Source organism: Phyllostomus discolor, chromosome 7, assembly GCF_004126475.2.
Source record: "Phyllostomus discolor isolate MPI-MPIP mPhyDis1 chromosome 7, mPhyDis1.pri.v3, whole genome shotgun sequence".
In the NCBI taxonomy this organism is placed as follows: domain Eukaryota; kingdom Metazoa; phylum Chordata; class Mammalia; order Chiroptera; family Phyllostomidae; genus Phyllostomus; species Phyllostomus discolor.
In genome coordinates this window covers 128,379,888-128,398,262 of record NC_040909.2, presented here as the reverse complement: position 1 = coordinate 128,398,262, position 18,375 = coordinate 128,379,888, and the positions used below count along the sequence as shown (strand labels likewise).

The 18,375-nt window shown below is 41.6% G+C and overlaps 1 protein-coding gene across 1 annotated transcript; it reads right to left on the bottom strand.

Moving 5' to 3' along the window:
• Nucleotides 1-1,598: 1,598 nt before the first annotated feature.
• On the bottom strand, nucleotides 1,599-17,486 carry NTAQ1 (N-terminal glutamine amidase 1). Its single transcript, XM_028534114.2, has 6 exons — nucleotides 17,182-17,486; nucleotides 11,701-11,800; nucleotides 10,943-10,993; nucleotides 6,713-6,861; nucleotides 5,954-6,078; nucleotides 1,599-2,595 (listed from the first exon to the last, which is right to left on the bottom strand). Exons 1-6 carry the CDS (start codon nucleotides 17,283-17,285, stop codon nucleotides 2,486-2,488), a joined length of 639 nt encoding a protein of 212 aa, XP_028389915.1. The 5' UTR covers nucleotides 17,286-17,486; the 3' UTR covers nucleotides 1,599-2,485.
• Nucleotides 17,487-18,375: the final 889 nt, after the last annotated feature.

The window sequence follows — 18,375 nt, the reverse complement described above, 5'->3', positions numbered from 1 at the left end:
TCCATCCATGCTGTCGCAAAGGGTAGTTCTTTCTTCTGTTGCGTAATATTCCATTGTGTAAATGTACCAGTTTTTTGATCCATTCATTTACTGATGAGCACTTGGTAAATAACACTATTGTAAATAACACTGCTATGAACATTGGGGTGCAGAGGTTCTTTTGAATTGGTGTTTCAGGATTCTTAGGATATAATCCCAGCAGTGGAATTGCATAGGTCAAAAGGCAGTTCCATTTTTAGTTTTTTGAGGAAATTCCATAGTTTTCCACAGCAGCTACACCAGTCTGCATTCCCACCAACAGTGTACTAGGGTTCCCTTTCCTCCACATACTGACCAGAACTTGTTGTTTGTTGATTTATGGTGGCCATTCCGACTGGTGTGGAGCTGTATCTCATTGTGGTTTTAATTTGCATCTCTCTGATGGCTAGTGATGTTGAGCATCCTTTCGTATGTCTCTAAGCCCTCTGTATGTCCTCCTTGGAGAAGTCTCTGTTTGGGTCCTTTGCCCATTTTTTAATTGGATTGTTTATCTCCCTGGTGTAGAGTCATTTGAGTTCTTTATATATTTTGGAGATCAAACCCTTGTCCAAGTATTTTTGGCAAATATATTTTCCCATAGGGTTAGTTCCCTTTTCATTTTGCTGATGTTTTCTTCAGCTGTGCAGAAGCTTTTTAACTTGATGTATTCCCATTTGTTTATTCTTTCCTTTATATACCTAGGAATAAACCTAACCAAGTACAGCCAAAGAGGTGAAAGAGAGACAAGGAGGTAAAAGACCTGTACTCAAAACTACAGAACACTAAAGAAATTAAGGAAGACACAAATAAATGGAAGCATATACCATGTTCATGGATTGGAAGAACTAATGTCATTAAAATGTTCACACTATCCAAAGCAATTTATAGATTCAATGCAATCCCTATTAAAATACCAATTATGTATTTCACAGATATAGAACATACATTTCAAAAATGTATATGGAACCATAAATAACCCTGAATAGCCTCAGCAATTTGGGGAGGGGGGGGACAAAATAGTAGGGATCACAATACCTGACATCAAACTATGCTACAAGGCCACTTTAATCAAAACAGTCTGGTACTGCATAAGAACAGACACATAGATCAATGGAACAGAACAGAGAGCCCAGAAATAAACCCATGTCTCTATGGTAAATTAACATTTGACAAAGAGGTCAGGAGCATAAAATGGAGTAAAAAATAGGTTCTTCAACAAATGCTGTTGGGAGATCTAGACAGGTACATGCAAAAAATGAAACTAGACCACTACCTTACACTGTACACAAAAATAAACTCAAGACAAATAAAAGACTTAAATAAAAGTCGTGACACCATAAAAGTCCTTGAGGAGAACATACGCAGGAAAATGTCAAATATCCCACAAAGCAGCATTTTCACCAATATGTCCCCTAGAACAAGGGATATAAAGGAAAGAATAAACATATGGGACTACATCAAGTTAAAGTTTCTTAATAGGCAGAAAACATCTAAGATCAAAAGCTTGGATATTCTTATTATAAAAAATTGCTCATTTTTTTAGTAGAATAATGAAGGCATGAATGAGAGCTACTGCTATATGCTGGTTTAATGCCAAACATCATTTATTTGGAATTAGATAATTAAAACTAATTTCTAATACATCTTCAAGAAGATTAATAGGAACAACTATAAAGGACACAGGGATAAAACCAAGGTGGGGGTGGAAGCAAGGGAGGGAGGTGGTTTGGCTGGGGTGGGGGGGAGTAGTGGGAAGAAAATGCAAACAACTGTAATTGAACAATAAAATACTTTTTAAAAGAAGAAGAGTAATAAATGTATTTTAAAGCAACAGTTCCCATCTACAACTGAGAAATATTCTTGGGTATCTCTCAGGTCATCAAAAATGACACACAATCTTTAAAACAAAATTAATTTTAAATCAATTTATTAAAAAAAAACAAAACATATATAAATAGGCTAAATAACACTCAAGCCTGAGAGGGCTACAATTTTTTCAAGAACTTGATAGTCCAAAAAGACTAATACTTATTGCTGATTCAGCTCACAATATCAGCCCTCTTCAGGCGGCAATACACTAACTAGCAAACATCGTACAACCACCTCTTGTGGGAATGAGAGAGTCACTGTGCAATGAGCCACAACCCTGCCCTCCAGGAGCTTACAGTGTAGCTGGAGAAAAACAATACATCCAGAACAAATAAAAAGTCCACGCATCTATCACAACAAAAACAATTACTGGCATAAGTCATCATCACATGTTTTAACAAATGTTAGTTGTAGGACTACTTTGGCAAATATACACTACCTCAAGTTTCAACCTGACATATCCAGGAGAAAAGTTTTATTTTTTTGTTCACTCATGTTTCAAATGAATTGAACTAAAAGAGGAAAACACAATTCCAGACCAAATGTACCATAAAGTTTAGTGTTCATGTCCCAGAATTTCTCCATCCAGACGTCCAGTTCAGCAGCTCTGACTGCCGAAACGATGTACAAATTCAGACAGCGAATAAACGGCTCCCCACCCTACCTCAGGATCCATACTGATAAAATCATTCAGGTTCATTTTGGAATCTAAAAAAATACATGAAAGAAATGTCCACTGAAAGCACAATTTTGGTTTAACAGCAATAAAACAACCCAAAAGACCAAAATTAGGGAAAATTATTCAAGCTGATAAAGATTCAGTATCACTTCTGTGGTATTCTTGTTGCAAATGGGTTACCCTGATCTAATCATGACAAAACATCACACAAACCCAGAATGAGGGATACTCTACAAAGTAACTGACTGGTACTCTTCAAAGTTTAAAAGTTAAAAAAGAAAAGGAAGAAAGAAAATGTCACAATTGAAGGAGACCAAGGAGACATGACAACTAACATAATACCATGGGTCAGAAAAAAAATCAGTAGGAAAACTTGCAAAATTTAAATTAGGTCTATAAGTTAATAGTATTGTCAATTTTTTTATCAATTGTACAATTTTCTTGGTTTCAATAATTCCACTATAGTTTACTCAGATATTTGGAATCTGAGTAAAGTGTATACAGGAACTTTGTCCTATTTCAGCAAATTCTCTAGAAGTCTAAAATTATTTCAAAATAAAAAGTTAAATTAAAAAATGCATGAATAACTAAACTGCCCATTTACAGGAAATTCAGAGGATACAAAAAAGACACAATTAGGAAAATCCAGACTGTTTCTCCCAGACTCAGTTTCTTCAACAAATAAATTATAAGAAAACAAAAAAGAGTTGGAAAAGGAATATACATATTTAAAAAGACACCCACCTTGGCTGGTGTGGCTCAGTGGATTGAGTGCAGGCCTATGAACCAAAAGGTCACCAGTTTGATGCCCAGTCAGGGTACATGCCTAGGTTGCGGGCCAGGTCCCCATTTGGGGGTGTGTGAGAAGCAACTGATCAAATGTCTCGCACACTGATGTTTCTCTCCCTCTCTTTCTCCCTCCCTTCCCCTCTCTCTAAAAGTAAATGAATAAAATCTAAAATAAATAAGTAAATAAAAAATAAGGCACTCCTTACAACAAGAAAAAGCTAGATAATCAGCAAAACCAAAAGTTTTGTTGAAGTCATCAGAGAGCTGAGGATGCAAGATGACCAAGGAACCAGAAATAAAGAAAAGACAGGCACCTCCAAGGCGAGATGGGGCAGAAGCTCTTGCTTACCTGGGATGGATGCTACACTCCCTACGTCAGTAAGTAGGTCAGCTAAAATTTTTGACAAACTGCTAAGGAAACCTCAACTACTAAAATATGATAGTATCTGTTTTCTAGGGCATTTAAATATAATTAAATAAAAAATGAGTATTATCTCCAGGTATTTATTATTTAAAAACAAAATGAAAATTTAAAAACTGTTGAAAGATCAATGTATAGCATTTGTTTACACAACACTGGTCGTGGAGCTCAGCTCCAATCAGCCAGTGTTACTGCAACGCATCTGAAAGCAGTCAGATGAAAGGTGTATGTGCACAAGACGAGAGAGAAGAGGTCAAATTTGGTGTACTCTATAAGTCAGCCCAGGACGTGGGAAATGCCCTTAAAGACTGAGTCTTAAGTAGCTGGTGCTGGAACTCAGTCATTAGGGCAAGGCTATACGACTGTAAATCTCAGCTTCCTTCTTATCAGAAAGAGTTCCTTTCTTTAAAATACATTAAATGCTGAATTGGAAACAGTGGTCCTCCAGACACATGGCCACCGAAATTACTAAATGTTTACTTTTTCACAATGCACAATATGTACTAAATTTTAAGTCATAAAAGTAATAAATGTAGGGACTGAGTAATGTTGCTATTAAAACACCTAAAATATGCATTAATTTAAGATTTGATATTTTCTTGAACCTTTTTTTAACTTCTTAGAAAATAAAACACTACTAATTAGCTAAAAGTAATTCCCATTTATTCTTACATCGGATGTGTTCCTATGATAAATACAGGGCTTGAAGTAATTTATTTACCACATGAGAGAACATTACAATGATTAAATTATTACATGAGAAACCAGTACGTTTACCCCACACTGCAGAGCAGATTCCTTTTAGTTTCAATCTCAAGTTCGGGAGGCCTCTGATGAACTAATTACATATGCACCAAAAAAGACACTGCCCTCCCCATTAAAAAATCCTCCTCAAGCCTAGTGTGCTCACCCTGCCACTTCCTAGCCATGCACCTTAGGCAAAGGGCTTACCCTTCATGTATTTCAGTTTACGGGTCTATCCAACATGGAAATAAAGCTTGACTCATCGAGTCATGGTGAAAATTAAACTAATATGTTAGAGGGCTGGCACAAAGCCTGAGACAAAATAGCACTTATTACAGGGTAGCAGTCATCAAACCCTAAGGAGTGACCCAAAGAGGGTCAGGACTGATGAGGTGGTGCTTACTGAACGTCTATCTCGCACAAGGCTCTGAGTGAGTGCTCACGTCTAAGAGAAAGGAAGTTGCCAAGACACTGTCCCAGACCACACCCCCTACAGCCCGTTGTCAGAGGCTGAAAGGCAGACCTGTGAAGCTCTCTACTATCCTAGGAGCTGTCCCAATTCTAATGCGGGGACCAGGAAGCAGGTTGGTGAACCAGAAAGCAATTCCAATATAAATTTTTAAAATTAGGAGAGCTTTTCACAGAGAGCCTCAAAGTCAGATTTGAATCCTCTTAGTTCACTCCCTTCAAATATGACAAATATATTACTTGCTTCCTGCTGACGTCTGAATAGTTCTGTCTCATTTTTCTGGCTGTTGCACGGCTTACAGAGCACTTTCACACAGACAGCAGCCATGTGATGGGATGATCTCACCAATAAATGGCAATGTTGTAAATTACTTTCAACCATAAATAATGTTTCAACTCATGTGAATGCCAAACAACAGTAACAGAGTGAAGAACCCTTCATCTACTCAAATCTCAAGAAATTATTAATTGGACTGATGCCTAAAAGCATATAAATGAGATGAGTGGTACAACAAAATCTGCTGGATCTCATCTCCTCCTAATGCAGATTTTATTCTAGAGCCAGGGAAATGACGTTTCATACATCACAGGATGCACTGCTGATTTTTTCACCATAACACAAAGCCCTACCAGAGCAAGGTACTACTAGTCACACTGTTACACGACACAAGCACACAGATCTGAGAAAGCCCAGTGTCCCCGCAGTAGGTACATCCAATACTCTAGCAAGTGTCATGGCCTAATCCTTAACGCCCTTCCTCTTGCATGAATTCTGATGCCTTCCAGTCCTGCTCTCTGTGTCTCAATTTCTGAACCTAATAAATACACAGAACTACGGTTCCTCTCACCTCCTTACCACTTGGGGGTTTTGCCCAAAGAACAAGGTGATTTTTGTCCTTGGTGAAGTGAAAATGCTGATCTGCACAGGAACTGAAAACCCCTCCAAGGAAGCATCTTTGGCTCACCTCCAGTTTCGATGCAGGGATATGATGGAGGAGGCTCTCTCCAGTTCCCACTGGAATCTTTCATGTGGGATCGGTCAGAAGCAAAGTTCTTCAAATAAGAATCTGCACGGATTACTCTAAATTTCCTGTAGAGAAAGCAGCATTCATTTATCTCAGAGAGGTTATCACAGTTGAACTTCTAACTCAACCTTTATATAGACCTATTTTCTAAAACATGCACAAAACTATGCAAGTGTTTTTGTACTATTCAGTAATACAAAAATATATGTGCAGCTTATTACCTGTTAAAGAAGCCATCAGAAGTGATCTGATGAAATCCAAAACTACAAAGGCACCAAATATCTGTGGTTGCCATTTTTTATTCAGTTGTGCTTTGGGGGCAAAACACGCTCTTTTCGGGTGCTGCCGTGACAGCCTTCTCATTTTGGCATCAGAAGGCACCCCATTCCCACACCACATACACACACCCAAAAGCAAGAGGATTGGAGAAATCCCCAAAATAACTTAGAAAATATTTGAGATCTTATCACAAAAATTTTTAAAAGACTGCCACTGCCAACCTTTTATACATTGGACAGCCTTTAAAACTTTAAAACACTTTGAATCTTCTGTGTAGCATACCATTCTCAAATAGCAACTCAACAGTGATGCGAAGACAAGTAGTCTTTGCAAAACACATGCAAAAACAAACAAAACAACTTTATTTAATCATCAAAGTCTCACTCCAGAAAGTAGGAAAATTCATCCGCCTTTCCTCACCTTCTGAACTGTGGGTGGATGTCCTCATCAGACTTAAAGGCATCTTCCACATAAGCGTCAAAAGGACAGGGAAATGGCAGTACAGTGTCGAGATCATAAATGAAGCTCTGTCCTCCACTTGAAACATGAAGCAGCACGACATGGTAATCCTAGAAGTAAACATTGCTGAAATTAACCAAGCTGCCTTATGATGCCAAATCCCAAGGCTATATAACCCTTATATGAAGGAGTATCCAAAAACCCCCAGAATTTATTTATAAAAAATTGTGTATTTATCCTCATATGTTTAAACTTCAGTACCTTCAAAGTACTATTTGATAAAAATAAAGCTACAGAAATGTTTTTCCCACTGCTTAAAACAGTTTTTGAACTCATCAATTTTGATGCCTTTTAGTGTTTCTGTCATCTTTTGTTTCACCTCTCTCACATCAGCAAAACATTTCTCTTTAAGGACTTTTCATCCAGGGGGAGATCAAGTGAATAGGGAGGATGGGGCATGGGGGTCATGCTGTTTTTGATTAAAAACTGCTGAACACTCAGCACAGTGTGGGCAGGTGTGCTCATGAATCACCCATCACGAAATAGGCAAGCATGCTGAATCTTAAAAAAATAATCAATGAGGTAGAACACAGCCTCTCACAACACCACCAGCTGGTACACTGATATAGATGGGTTTCCAGAACACTCACCTAGCAGGAGAAACCTGTATTACAAACAGCCTGTCCTCCAGAAGATAATTACGTTTTTTGGGGGGGAGGGGGGTTCTCCCTTGTACATAACATCAAAAACAGATACAAGACGATTACAGCCCTCTTTATAATAGCAAAATAAAGCAAATATAAACACTGAAAAAGACCAAATGTCCAGTGGAAATGTTCATATACATCAAATACCCTTTGACCATGCAATTTTACTTCAAGGAATCTACACTGCAAGAAAATGGCCATACACATACACATGTATATAAAGAAAAATTCTGTAGCACTGTTTATAATAGTGGAAATTCAGAAACAATCAAAAGTCCACCAAGAGGGTTATAGGTAATAAATCATGATACAATCATATCATGGAATACTAATACAGCTGTTAAAAAGATTTTGGTACATTTATGTGGAAAAGAAAAAATGTGCGTTATATAGCTGGATGGAAGAAGCAAATTGCAGAATATGTATAAGGCATTTTTTTAAAACTACATATATGTAATGACACAATGTGCATCCAGAAATAAATATGCATGCATATGATTACAGAGGAAAATGTCTGTAAATATATCCTCCACACTATTAACAAAGGGGGACTATTTGGGTTAGCCTGGAGAGGAAAAGAAGGGCTTTAACTTGTTTTATACTATCTATGTAGTTAAAAGAAAGAAAAATGTTCGTTTTGGGTTTTTGTTTATTTTTCTTCCTTTAATCAGCTAAAACCTCATTTGTAACCATTAAGGAATAAAGAGAGCTCTGTGCACACAACTCAGCGGCAGAGTGTATGTGAATCGGCAGAGTGTATGTGAATCGGCAGAGTGTATGTGAATCGGCAGAGTGTATGTGAATCGCACTCCCACTCCCAGCCCCTGGGTGCTGCTGAAGGGGATGTCAGGGCAGTTATTGAGAACACGGGGGCAGCCTGGTGCTTTGAGTTCCTTAGAACAAAACACTGTCACAGAGAACACTGTGAGATAAAAAGTTCCATCAGATTAGTATAACATTCATAATACTATCTTATGTTTCTAGTACTTCAGAGCTTACAAAGCACTTTCTCAGCTGTTATTTCATTTCACTCTGGGCGGTGGGAAAGATAACTCATTGAGACTAGAGGTGTTGTACCATCAGAGCCTAAAGTGCTTCCTCCGGCTCCAATTCTATCTTAATAAAGCAGAAATAGCATCAGAAATGGATGCTTATTCCCTGTACTCCCCTTAATGCACCCGACCCTCCAGATATAAACGAAGAGCAGCTCCCCTACAATAGCCCAGTTCCTTCCCCTGGGCTCATTCACATTATTCCCCTCCATCTACAGCAATCTTCTCCACCACTCTCTCTATATCCATCATTCAAGCTCCGACTCAAATGCATTCTTCCCTTTAAGTCCGTTTCCAAATGTTTCTTGCTTGACATCTTCTAACTCACATTACAGTTTTGTTTTGTTTTTTTTTTGCAGTACACACTCCCTACTATTTATGGGAAACTGTGCTGTTGAAATACAGATACAAAGATGGGAAAGATAGCTCCTCACTCTCAAGGAGTTCCCAGAGAAGTAAATGGGAATCACAAGTCAACTGTTGCAATAGACTGAGGATGACAGAATGAAGGAGGCAGGAAAGCATGCAGGTAAAGGCATTCTGAAGTTGGCTCGCCTCTTCAAACCTTAACCCTTCCACTTACAGCCTCAGTTTCCTCTTTTATAAAATGGAGGTAATTACAGCATTCACTTTGGAGTGTACTTGGAGAATCAATAAGTTATGTATGTAAATATCTTTTTAAAAACCAACAACAACAAAAAAACAGATGAGATGGGAGACCAATAGCCAAGGAGTTTCACTGAGGAAGGACTACTACCACTGAATTTTGCCTGAAAGGAAGAACTTTCCAGAAAGGAGATACAATTTGTGAAAAGGCATAAACAACAAATATCCACAGCCTTCGAGTTAGTTCAGGTCCACATTCCTACATATCAGATGGCAGATAAACTTGAAAGTAGGCCTCAACTTGGAATCGCCTTCACAGCAGAGAGGCACAGCCAGAGGAGGCAGATTAAAGCAGTCGCCTCACTTTCTGAGTTGGGTTCAGTGTTTGCCTGGGCATCTGGTGCCAAGGAAGACCCAGTGGGGCTAGAATGGGTCTGCTCCTTGGGATCTGGTGTCTCTACCCATTCAGGGAAGCCTACCAACTTCCCACAAGAGTACAACAGTGAGGCAAAGACAAATGTGCCAGAGGGTGTGGGAGGCTTCCTGCAACAAGGTTCCCCATGCTGAGCTGCCATGAGATTTGTGTAAAGGGGACATGACCACAGGTCCTTGCCCTGTGAGTTCCCCTAAGATGGGAAGCAAGGCCAAGACTCAAAATTGGCTGAACACTGGCCAGTAGCTTAGTTGATTGATCTCAATGCACCACCAAGGTTGCAGGCTCGATTCCCAGTCAGGGAACATCCAAGATTCAACCTCTCTCTCTGAAAACAATAAACAAACATTTTAAAAAATCAGCTGAGTGGTTCAGCAATGAGGATGGCTTCCTCATAGGGCAGATGGACAGTCTGCAGCAGGAGTTGGTTATATAGTGTTGTTAACAGTAGCTAATGCTTCTTGAGCACCAGTACACACAGCCCATCAGTGGGAGACTGGGGCTCAACCCCAGTGTGCCTGACTCTAAGCCCATGCTCCCAACCCAACGCTGCTGGTTTGGGGCTTTAATGTCAGAGCAGCACATCGCCTGCTGGTGAAAGAAGCAAGAATGTGAGCTCCACGAAGCCAAGGATTTAGCCTATTTTGTGTCTGGCATACAACAGGTACCCAATACATATATGTTAAATAAACCAATGAAGTCAATTCAAATGATATTCTAAATTATCAGAAACTAGATGTTTGTTACATTATCATGAATGGAGTTTTTCTTTTACTTTTTCTTCGTGTTTACTAGTACAAACAATTCTGTTCTGCAGGGGGCCAGGTGAGGGTGACACACACATGTGTACTGGAAAGGACCCAGCCTAAGACCCAGGTCTGCCACTGATCAGCTAGAGGACCTTGAGCTACTCACTTTGCCTTTCTGGGCTTGCCTCTTCACCTGAGAAATGAAGGGGCTACAGTAGATCTGTGTTCTTCCAATGCTAGTCATGTTTACGCAGGAGTTTGCAAAAAAACTAATTCCTAAACCCTTTTCTCGATCAACTAAATCAAAAACCTGTATTTTTAACATAGTCTCCAGATAATTCTCAGGTGCAGCTGGACTAGATATTACTAAAGTTCTTTCCAGTACTAAAAGGATAACAGTCAGGGAGATCACAAATAAATTGCCACAATTTAAAATCATTCCTGTAATAATTTCTAAATTAAAATAAACATGCCTATAAGTGCTTCTACCTTAGGCCAAATAACATCTGTTCTCAAGAGCCAGTTTAGAGCTATTATAGCCTTCCTCTACTGCCCTGTCATTTCTGCTCTACCGAAATATAAAGATCACTCAGGGTTCACAGTACTCATAATGCATCAGAAGCACTCTGGGTTGACCATCTTACCCAGATCACAGGTCCATCTCCAGGTCTTGCCTGCTGTTTCCAGATAGGTATCTACAAAAAACAATAAATTTTGTAAGCCACAGTTTCAGCAAAACTACTACTAAATTCTTTAAAGCAATATATACATGAAAAATAAAATATTTCTAAGCAACCAAAAATCAAGGTGAAAGAACGAATGGGTAAGAAATCCAAATACTTCTAAATGTCCTTAAAAATGAAAAAGCAAAAATTAATTATACGATGGTCTTTGGAGAGTAGAAAGACACCTGAACTGGCAATCAGAAGGCCTGGCAGGTTCCAGTCTTGCTTTCCCATTTAATTATTCATAAAACCTCCCCAGTTTCTGTTTTCTCGTCTATAAAACTGAGATAGCTGCCTGAAACTTTCATGTTTCACAGGGTTCCCATTAGGAGCAAATAAGGTGGTCCTTGCAAACATGATTTATAAAATATGATGGGTTCCTTTTTTTTAAATACTTCGTATGAGTTTACTATAGTTCTACTCTATTTAAACTCCTAACGAAAGGGGTTTAATTGCGTGAACATACCATCCCATAGTTCCTTACCTACAAGTGAGGGACTAGGCTCTCCTAACCCAACTGTATACCCTGGAAGGAAAAAAAAATCTCATCCAAAAACAAACTTGAAAATGTTGCTATATTTATAAAGCACATTTGAAAACAGTACTAAACCCATGCTATCTTTAGCTTCGGATACCCTAAATTTCTTTTTTCTTTGTGTAATCACTCACCAACTTACCATCTTCCTCTCATTAGATATGAAGACAGCATAACATTCTTCTAAAGGATACTGGTCATGGTTTTTGATGTATTCACAGAGCTTCCAAATATTTTCTTCACTGAAACAAAGTTGAGTTTTGTTTAATCAATACAATTAAGCAAAAACGCTCCATGTCTTTCAAAACTGAACAAAAGAGTGATGATGACGCAAAACTGTTGGAAGAGACCTTAAACACCATCTCATCTAATGACTGGCTAACATTTGAACCTCCCCCAAAACATCCCCAAGAAGCTGTTAACCAACCTATACTGTATGTGGACCCCTCTGCAGACACAGAGCTCATTACCTCCCCCAACAATGCCTGTGTATGGATAAAAATATTTTTATATATGATAAAAATGTCACATCAACATTCTGTAAGCTCTGGGCTCAGGAACGTGAAATACAGCTGGAATTCCAACTCAGCCACTTAACCATATGAAGCTTTGAACACCCTGACCTCTCTGAGTCTCTGTTTTTCTCTTCTGTAAAAAAAGACATAATCACATATTATAAACACTCAATACATCTTAGTAACACTGGTTTCCTGCTCCCCTAAGGAATGGGGCAAGGTGAGTGTTTGGGGTAGGAGGGCTCCTTAGTGGAAAGGGTCAGGGCGGTTATGTGATATGTCCAGGAATACTTTTGCAGGAAACCCTGTGAGTGTGATTCCCCAAACCCCTCTGGTACAGAGGCACTCCTGACTTTCAGAATGTTCTTTCCCGTAATGAATTGAAATCCATCTTCCCATACCTCCACCCCAGATAAAGCCCCCTTCTATATGAGAGGCCTCAAGCTATCTGAAGCAGTGGTCAGAACTGCCTAAGTAAAGCAATATCAGTGCCACACTAGTAGCCACAGCCACACTCCTGCACAGGCAAGCAGTCACTGCTGGGAAGTACTCAACAGCTCAGCCCCTGCACTCCTCTTCCTAGCAGGCCATACGGTATACCTTTGCCCAAAATGAGCTACACCAACACTCTGCTCATGCACGTGACTCAATCTGTCAAAGCCTAATTTCCTGCCACCTACACCATGTTACCTGAAGATGAAGCAAGGCACAAATGGCATTGAGGACTGTCACCATTTTATGGAAATAAACACTTTCAATCCACAAGCACTGTCGTTGTCTACCTAGCTCAATGTTCCATACAACTAGGCTTAAAGCACCAAAGTTGACTTTCTGTATTTTTCTCCTGTAATTTTGTTTCTCTCTAAAATACCTAAGAAACCTTACGGAAAAAGTAGTGGTAGAGGTCACAACAGGAGATTACTAACTACTTCCCCATAGTATGGAGCAAACAAATGTACTATTTCTGCTCACATCCCCCAACACATCTAAGGGATCTATTAGGTCTAACCCCAAAAGTATGCTTTCTGTTGCCCTGGCTGGGTGGCTCAGTTAGTTGGAGCATCATCCCATACACCAAAAAGTTCCGGGTTCAGTTCCCAGTCAGGGCACATATTTAGGCTGCATATTCGATCCCTGGTGGAGGCACATACAGGAGGCAGCCAATAAGTGTTTCTCTCTCTCTCTCTTCCTTCCTCTCTCTCTAAAAAAAAAAATCAATAAACATAACATCAGGTCAGTATTAAAAAAGTGTGTTGTCTTCAAATTTACTACCTGAGATAAATCCCTAGTCTCTTGACACTTTGCTGTGATTATGTAGTGTCAGCAGTAAGTCTTTAAAATGCAATTTAATGGTAGAATCTAAAAAAAAAAAAAACATTTATAATCACACACACACAGAAAACTATATCCCTTTCAAAAAATATACTGTTTCAATGGGATATATAACATGAAGTATCTAACATTTTTAAAATCTGGATGTTCTAGACCAAGTTTTGAGACAACATTTGTCTGTCTTGCCTATGACATTTTGCAGAGTTGACCACAAAAATTTTCAAGAGCCTGTGATGTACAAAACACTATGTGAAATGCTTGGAAGATATGATAATTAGAGCTCACCGACAGTGAGAGTAGACATACAGACCCATATATAAGCAAGCATCCAAGGCCATAAAAGATGCATAAAGAAGCACAGAAGAGGGACTCAGGCCCTGGCCTGGTAGTTCAGTTCGTTAGCGCACATTCCTGATAAACCAAGGTTGCAGGTTTGATCCCTGGTCAGAGCACATGTAAAAAGCAACTAATGAATGCATAAATAAATGGAATAAGAAACTGCTGTTTCTCTCTCTCTCTCTCAAATCAATCAATCAATTTTTTTAAAAAAAGAGAACTACTAATTTTAAGGGATAAGGGAAGATGGAGATACAGGTCAGTTGTTTTTCTTTGTTTGTTCCCCTTTACCTCACCCCAAGGATGGGGATAGAATTAATGCAAAAAGTGCACGAATCCATATGTAACATAAGCACTACTGGTAGGCTGAATACACATATGCTTTGAACATATTTGGCCTATTTTTTCAAATATATGTGACTGTTACACAAGAAAAACAAGTTTAAACATGAGAGAGACTGAATTTGTAGTCCCTTTCTATTTTCCTTTTTTCCTCCCAAGAGTAAGATTAATATCATGTAGGAAGATCTCATGAAACTTTTTACGTTAATAAAAGAGAGGGCCTGTATACTTGGAAACACTGGGAGTCAGTTGGAATAGAAGGAATCCCAGATTTGATTTGAGTCCTGGAACCCTTTTAACTGGTTTTTAAAAAGCAGGAAATGATGATGATAATGCTTCAACCTGTCAGTTGATTATTTTGGCAGTAGAAAAGCTAACAAAGCAGGATTAGGGCCAAGATTCTGGAAAGGTTACTGGTGATGGGCTCAAGTCAGAGAAGGATGCAGGAAGGAAAAAATGCTCTACCACTCACACAATGCCACACAAATACTGGCCATCACTGTTATCATCAAACTGGGTCTTGAAAGATGAAGTAACATCTATAGAAACAAACAACATTTATTTCAAGTTAGAAAAATCTACAGGAGCAAAGGCAGTAAGGTGTATCTACCTGATGTGTTCAGATAGGGTAAAGCACTGGTTCTCACTCAGAAGCAATTTGGCCCCACCAGGGGACATTTGGCAATGTCTGGAGACATTTTTGGTGGTCACAAATTAGAAGAGGGAGCTATAAGACTCTAGTGAGTATAGACCAGGGATGCTGCTACACATCTTGCAATAGATAAGACAGCTGCTACAACAAAGAATCAACATGCTCAAAATATCAGCACAGCCAAGGTTGAGAAACCCTACAGAACAGGCAAGGCAGGCTCAAAATGAGGTTGGAGGAACAGATGGTGAACAGATCTTAGTAGGCGTGTTATGCTCAGGAGATAGACTTTATTGCCTGTGCCTGTATTCCTTGCAAGGTGATCGAGGGACTCAGGCTATTCCTCTGTGCTGCTCACACACCCAGACTCTGGGGTGGGACCCTAACAGCTGCACATTTTACAAAAGCTCCCAGGTGATCCTCCAGCACATTCAAATTCAGAATGGCACTGAGCAGTGTGACGCCAGCTAGAGTTAAAGACCTTAGGCGACAGGGAAGAGCTGGGCAGAGGGGCCTGGTAGGGAAAACTGGAACAGGCCCCCAGCTAGCCAAGGAGGGTCTGGCTCATGGCTGAAGGAACTAAAAGATGACCTATTGAAGAGATGTTCATCTCCTACCACTTTCCCACCGAATCGCTCCACTACACTGAGCCAGCCTCCTTGTTATTCCTAGAATATTCACAGCATACCTCCTTCCCAGAGCCTTTGCCCCTGCTGTTCCTCACCTGCCTGGAATGATGTCCCACCAGTTATCTATGAAGTTCCTGCCCTCTTTTTCTTTGGATTTCTCAAATATCACTTTAGCAACAATGTCTTCCTTCAATATCCTAATATAAAATAGTAAGTCTCCATCTCTGGTCTGGTTTTATTTGTCTCATAGCAACTAACACCATCCAAATGTGATTTACTTATTTTTGTCTGCCTTCCCACAACCAAACATAAAAACCACGAGAAATGTTGTCTATTTTGTTCACTGCTATATCCCTAGGGCCTGGAATCCTGCATTACACGCTCTAAGTGCCTAGTAAACATTTATTGGATGGATGAATGAATGAGTAAAACAACTGGATGGGCGATAAGGACAAAAATAGGATTTAGGTGAGAGGCAGGGCAGAAATAAAGTGCAATAGTTATGCATGGACGCCAGCATTACCGAGGTTCCAGTTTCAGGACTACCTACCACTTGCTAGATCTGTCATCTTGGGCAGATAACAGGCTTCTCTGAGTCCCATCTTTTCATTTTAAAAACTAAGAAAATGCCCTGGCTGGCATAGCTCAGTGGATTGAGCACGGGCTGCGAACCAAAGTGTCGCAGGTTCGATTCCCAGCCAGGGTACATGCCTGGGTTGCAGGCCATGACCCCCAGCAACTGCACACTGATGTTTCTCTCTCTCTCTCTTTCTCCCTCCCTTTCCTCTCTGAGAATAAATAAAATCTTTAAAAAAAAAACTAAGAAAATGATAATAAATAGCACCCGTGTCCTAGGCATGGATGGAAGAACACGGCACTGGGCATGACATGCAGTCAGAGCTGAACAAAGGGTTAAGCTCTTGGTGACACGGGTTTGGTAACCAGCTGAAGGAGGGGAAGGCAGTTTCAGATGGCCCTGAGGTTTCACAATTGTGCAGCGACTGAAGTGGGCAGAAGTCATCACACAGGCAAGGGGAGGTAGGTGTGGGAGTAAAAAGGGCCAGGGTGGGAGTGGTGATTCAGCCCCAGAGGCGGCCTAGGACAGGGCACAACGTGTGGAGTCCAGGCCAAACCCGGCGTGCAAGTCCTATTCCTTCGCTCACAAGCTACGTGGCCTTAAATAAATTACTTCGGGATTCTTATCTTTAAAATGGGGGGGAACACAGCGGTACCTACCTCCTGGGGTAAATATGGGGCGTCAATGAATTCGGTTACATAAACCATTCCGGCTATGTAAGCAAGTGCTATGTTAGTATAACCATTATTACATGACAACATGGTGACTGTGATCATGGTTTTTGGTCCGAGAAGGTCTGATTTGAACTCCCGGCTGCTATTAACTAGATGACCCTGGGAAAGTGACTGTGACATCTCTGTGCCCCATCATCTTACAAAATTAAAACGACCTTCACATCAGTGTGAGACCACACAGGGTCTGGCCGAGTCATTTTCAAACGGCTCTCTGCGTCCCACCCTCCGCTTCCAACTCCCCTTCCCGGGGCCCGAAACACCGAGACCCTCCGAGGAATGCCCCAGTGCAAAGCGCGAAGCTGAAGTAATGCGACACCATTCCCGGTAAAATCCGCCCTGCCTCACCCCCATTCAATGACCACGCTCTAGGGAGATTAGGGCTGCCATTCCCGCTCCCTCCTCCCGCCAAACCGGAAAACCCGCCAGTCGGTGCCCAGAGCACCCCGGGAAGGGGCCGGGAAGAGGCGGGGCCCGGCTGCGACGCCGCCGCCGCGCCCGCGCCCCCTCACCAGTAGCAGCTGTTGTAGACACAGGCTTCCCGCGGCGGGCTGGCCGGCTGGTAGTGGGCCGCTGCGGCTGCGACCGAGACAGCGGGGACATCCTCCTCCTCCATGGTGGCTCGGACCGCGGCACCGGCCAGAGGTGGACGGACTGGACCAGCCCGCGGGCGGGCTTCGGGAAAGAGCTAGCGTACAGCAGCACGGCGCTCGTACTCTCGGGATAAAGTGGGCGGAGTCCGAGGCCGCGGGCGCTCTTCCCTAGCGGTGGATCCTGGGATGGGTAGGCGGAGCCAGGGCGGGGCGGGAAGCTCAGTTTACCCGCGCTGGACCCGGGCGGGCTGTTGGGTGGAGCTAGAGGTTGGTGGGCGGGCTCAGGACGGTACTCAATGTGGAAGGTGGGAATGCTGGCTCCAGTGGGCGGAGTCCGGGTGGATGCTGGGGCTGGTTCTGGGAGGGTGGAGCCAGGGCAAAGTGGGCGCCTCCGGGGTGGAGGGAGCGGCTTGAGTTCGGAGCGAGGAAAACTGCGGCATTCTGGATAGGTGGAGCCCGGCAGGCGGGAGGAGCCTGAGCTGGGACTGGCGGCGCTGGTTCGGAGTGGGGCGGGGCTGGGGATGCTGGCGGCGGCTGTAGTCTCGGCGGAGATCTGGTTAACGGGGAGAGGGGAGGTTACCCTCCTGCAACCTGAAGGCGGGTCAAGGGAGCACTTCGAGTTGGTACGCGGTCAGACTCTGTACTGCGCTTCTGACTCCACGAGGGGCCGGAGGCCCTTCTTCCAGTCTGGGGCCGGGTTGCCAGCCGAGGAGGAACCAGATGATATGCAAAAGAGGCTCGATTTGTGCGAGTGAAATAAGAGAAACTCGTGTATGAAAAGCGAAGCTTTAGCACCTTGAACCTAGAGACCGTGGGACCCAGGAGTTGGGGGCGAGAGGCGTAATTTTATAAACGCCTGCATCAAGGACGGCTTTAGACAGGGATGTAACCCTAAAATTTCACCGTAGTGTGTCTTTTAAAAAAAATAAAGAATTGTATATATTGGCTCAGAGATACATGGATTTTTTTAAAGTGTTAATAGGCCTCATGGTACCCATTTTGTGTTAATTATGTATTCATTATTTGCTGGCAGTGTGGAAGGAAAGATGCCAAATTGTTAAAACAGGGTTTATCTTTGGTGGAAAATATATTTGCACAGATGTGAAAATATAA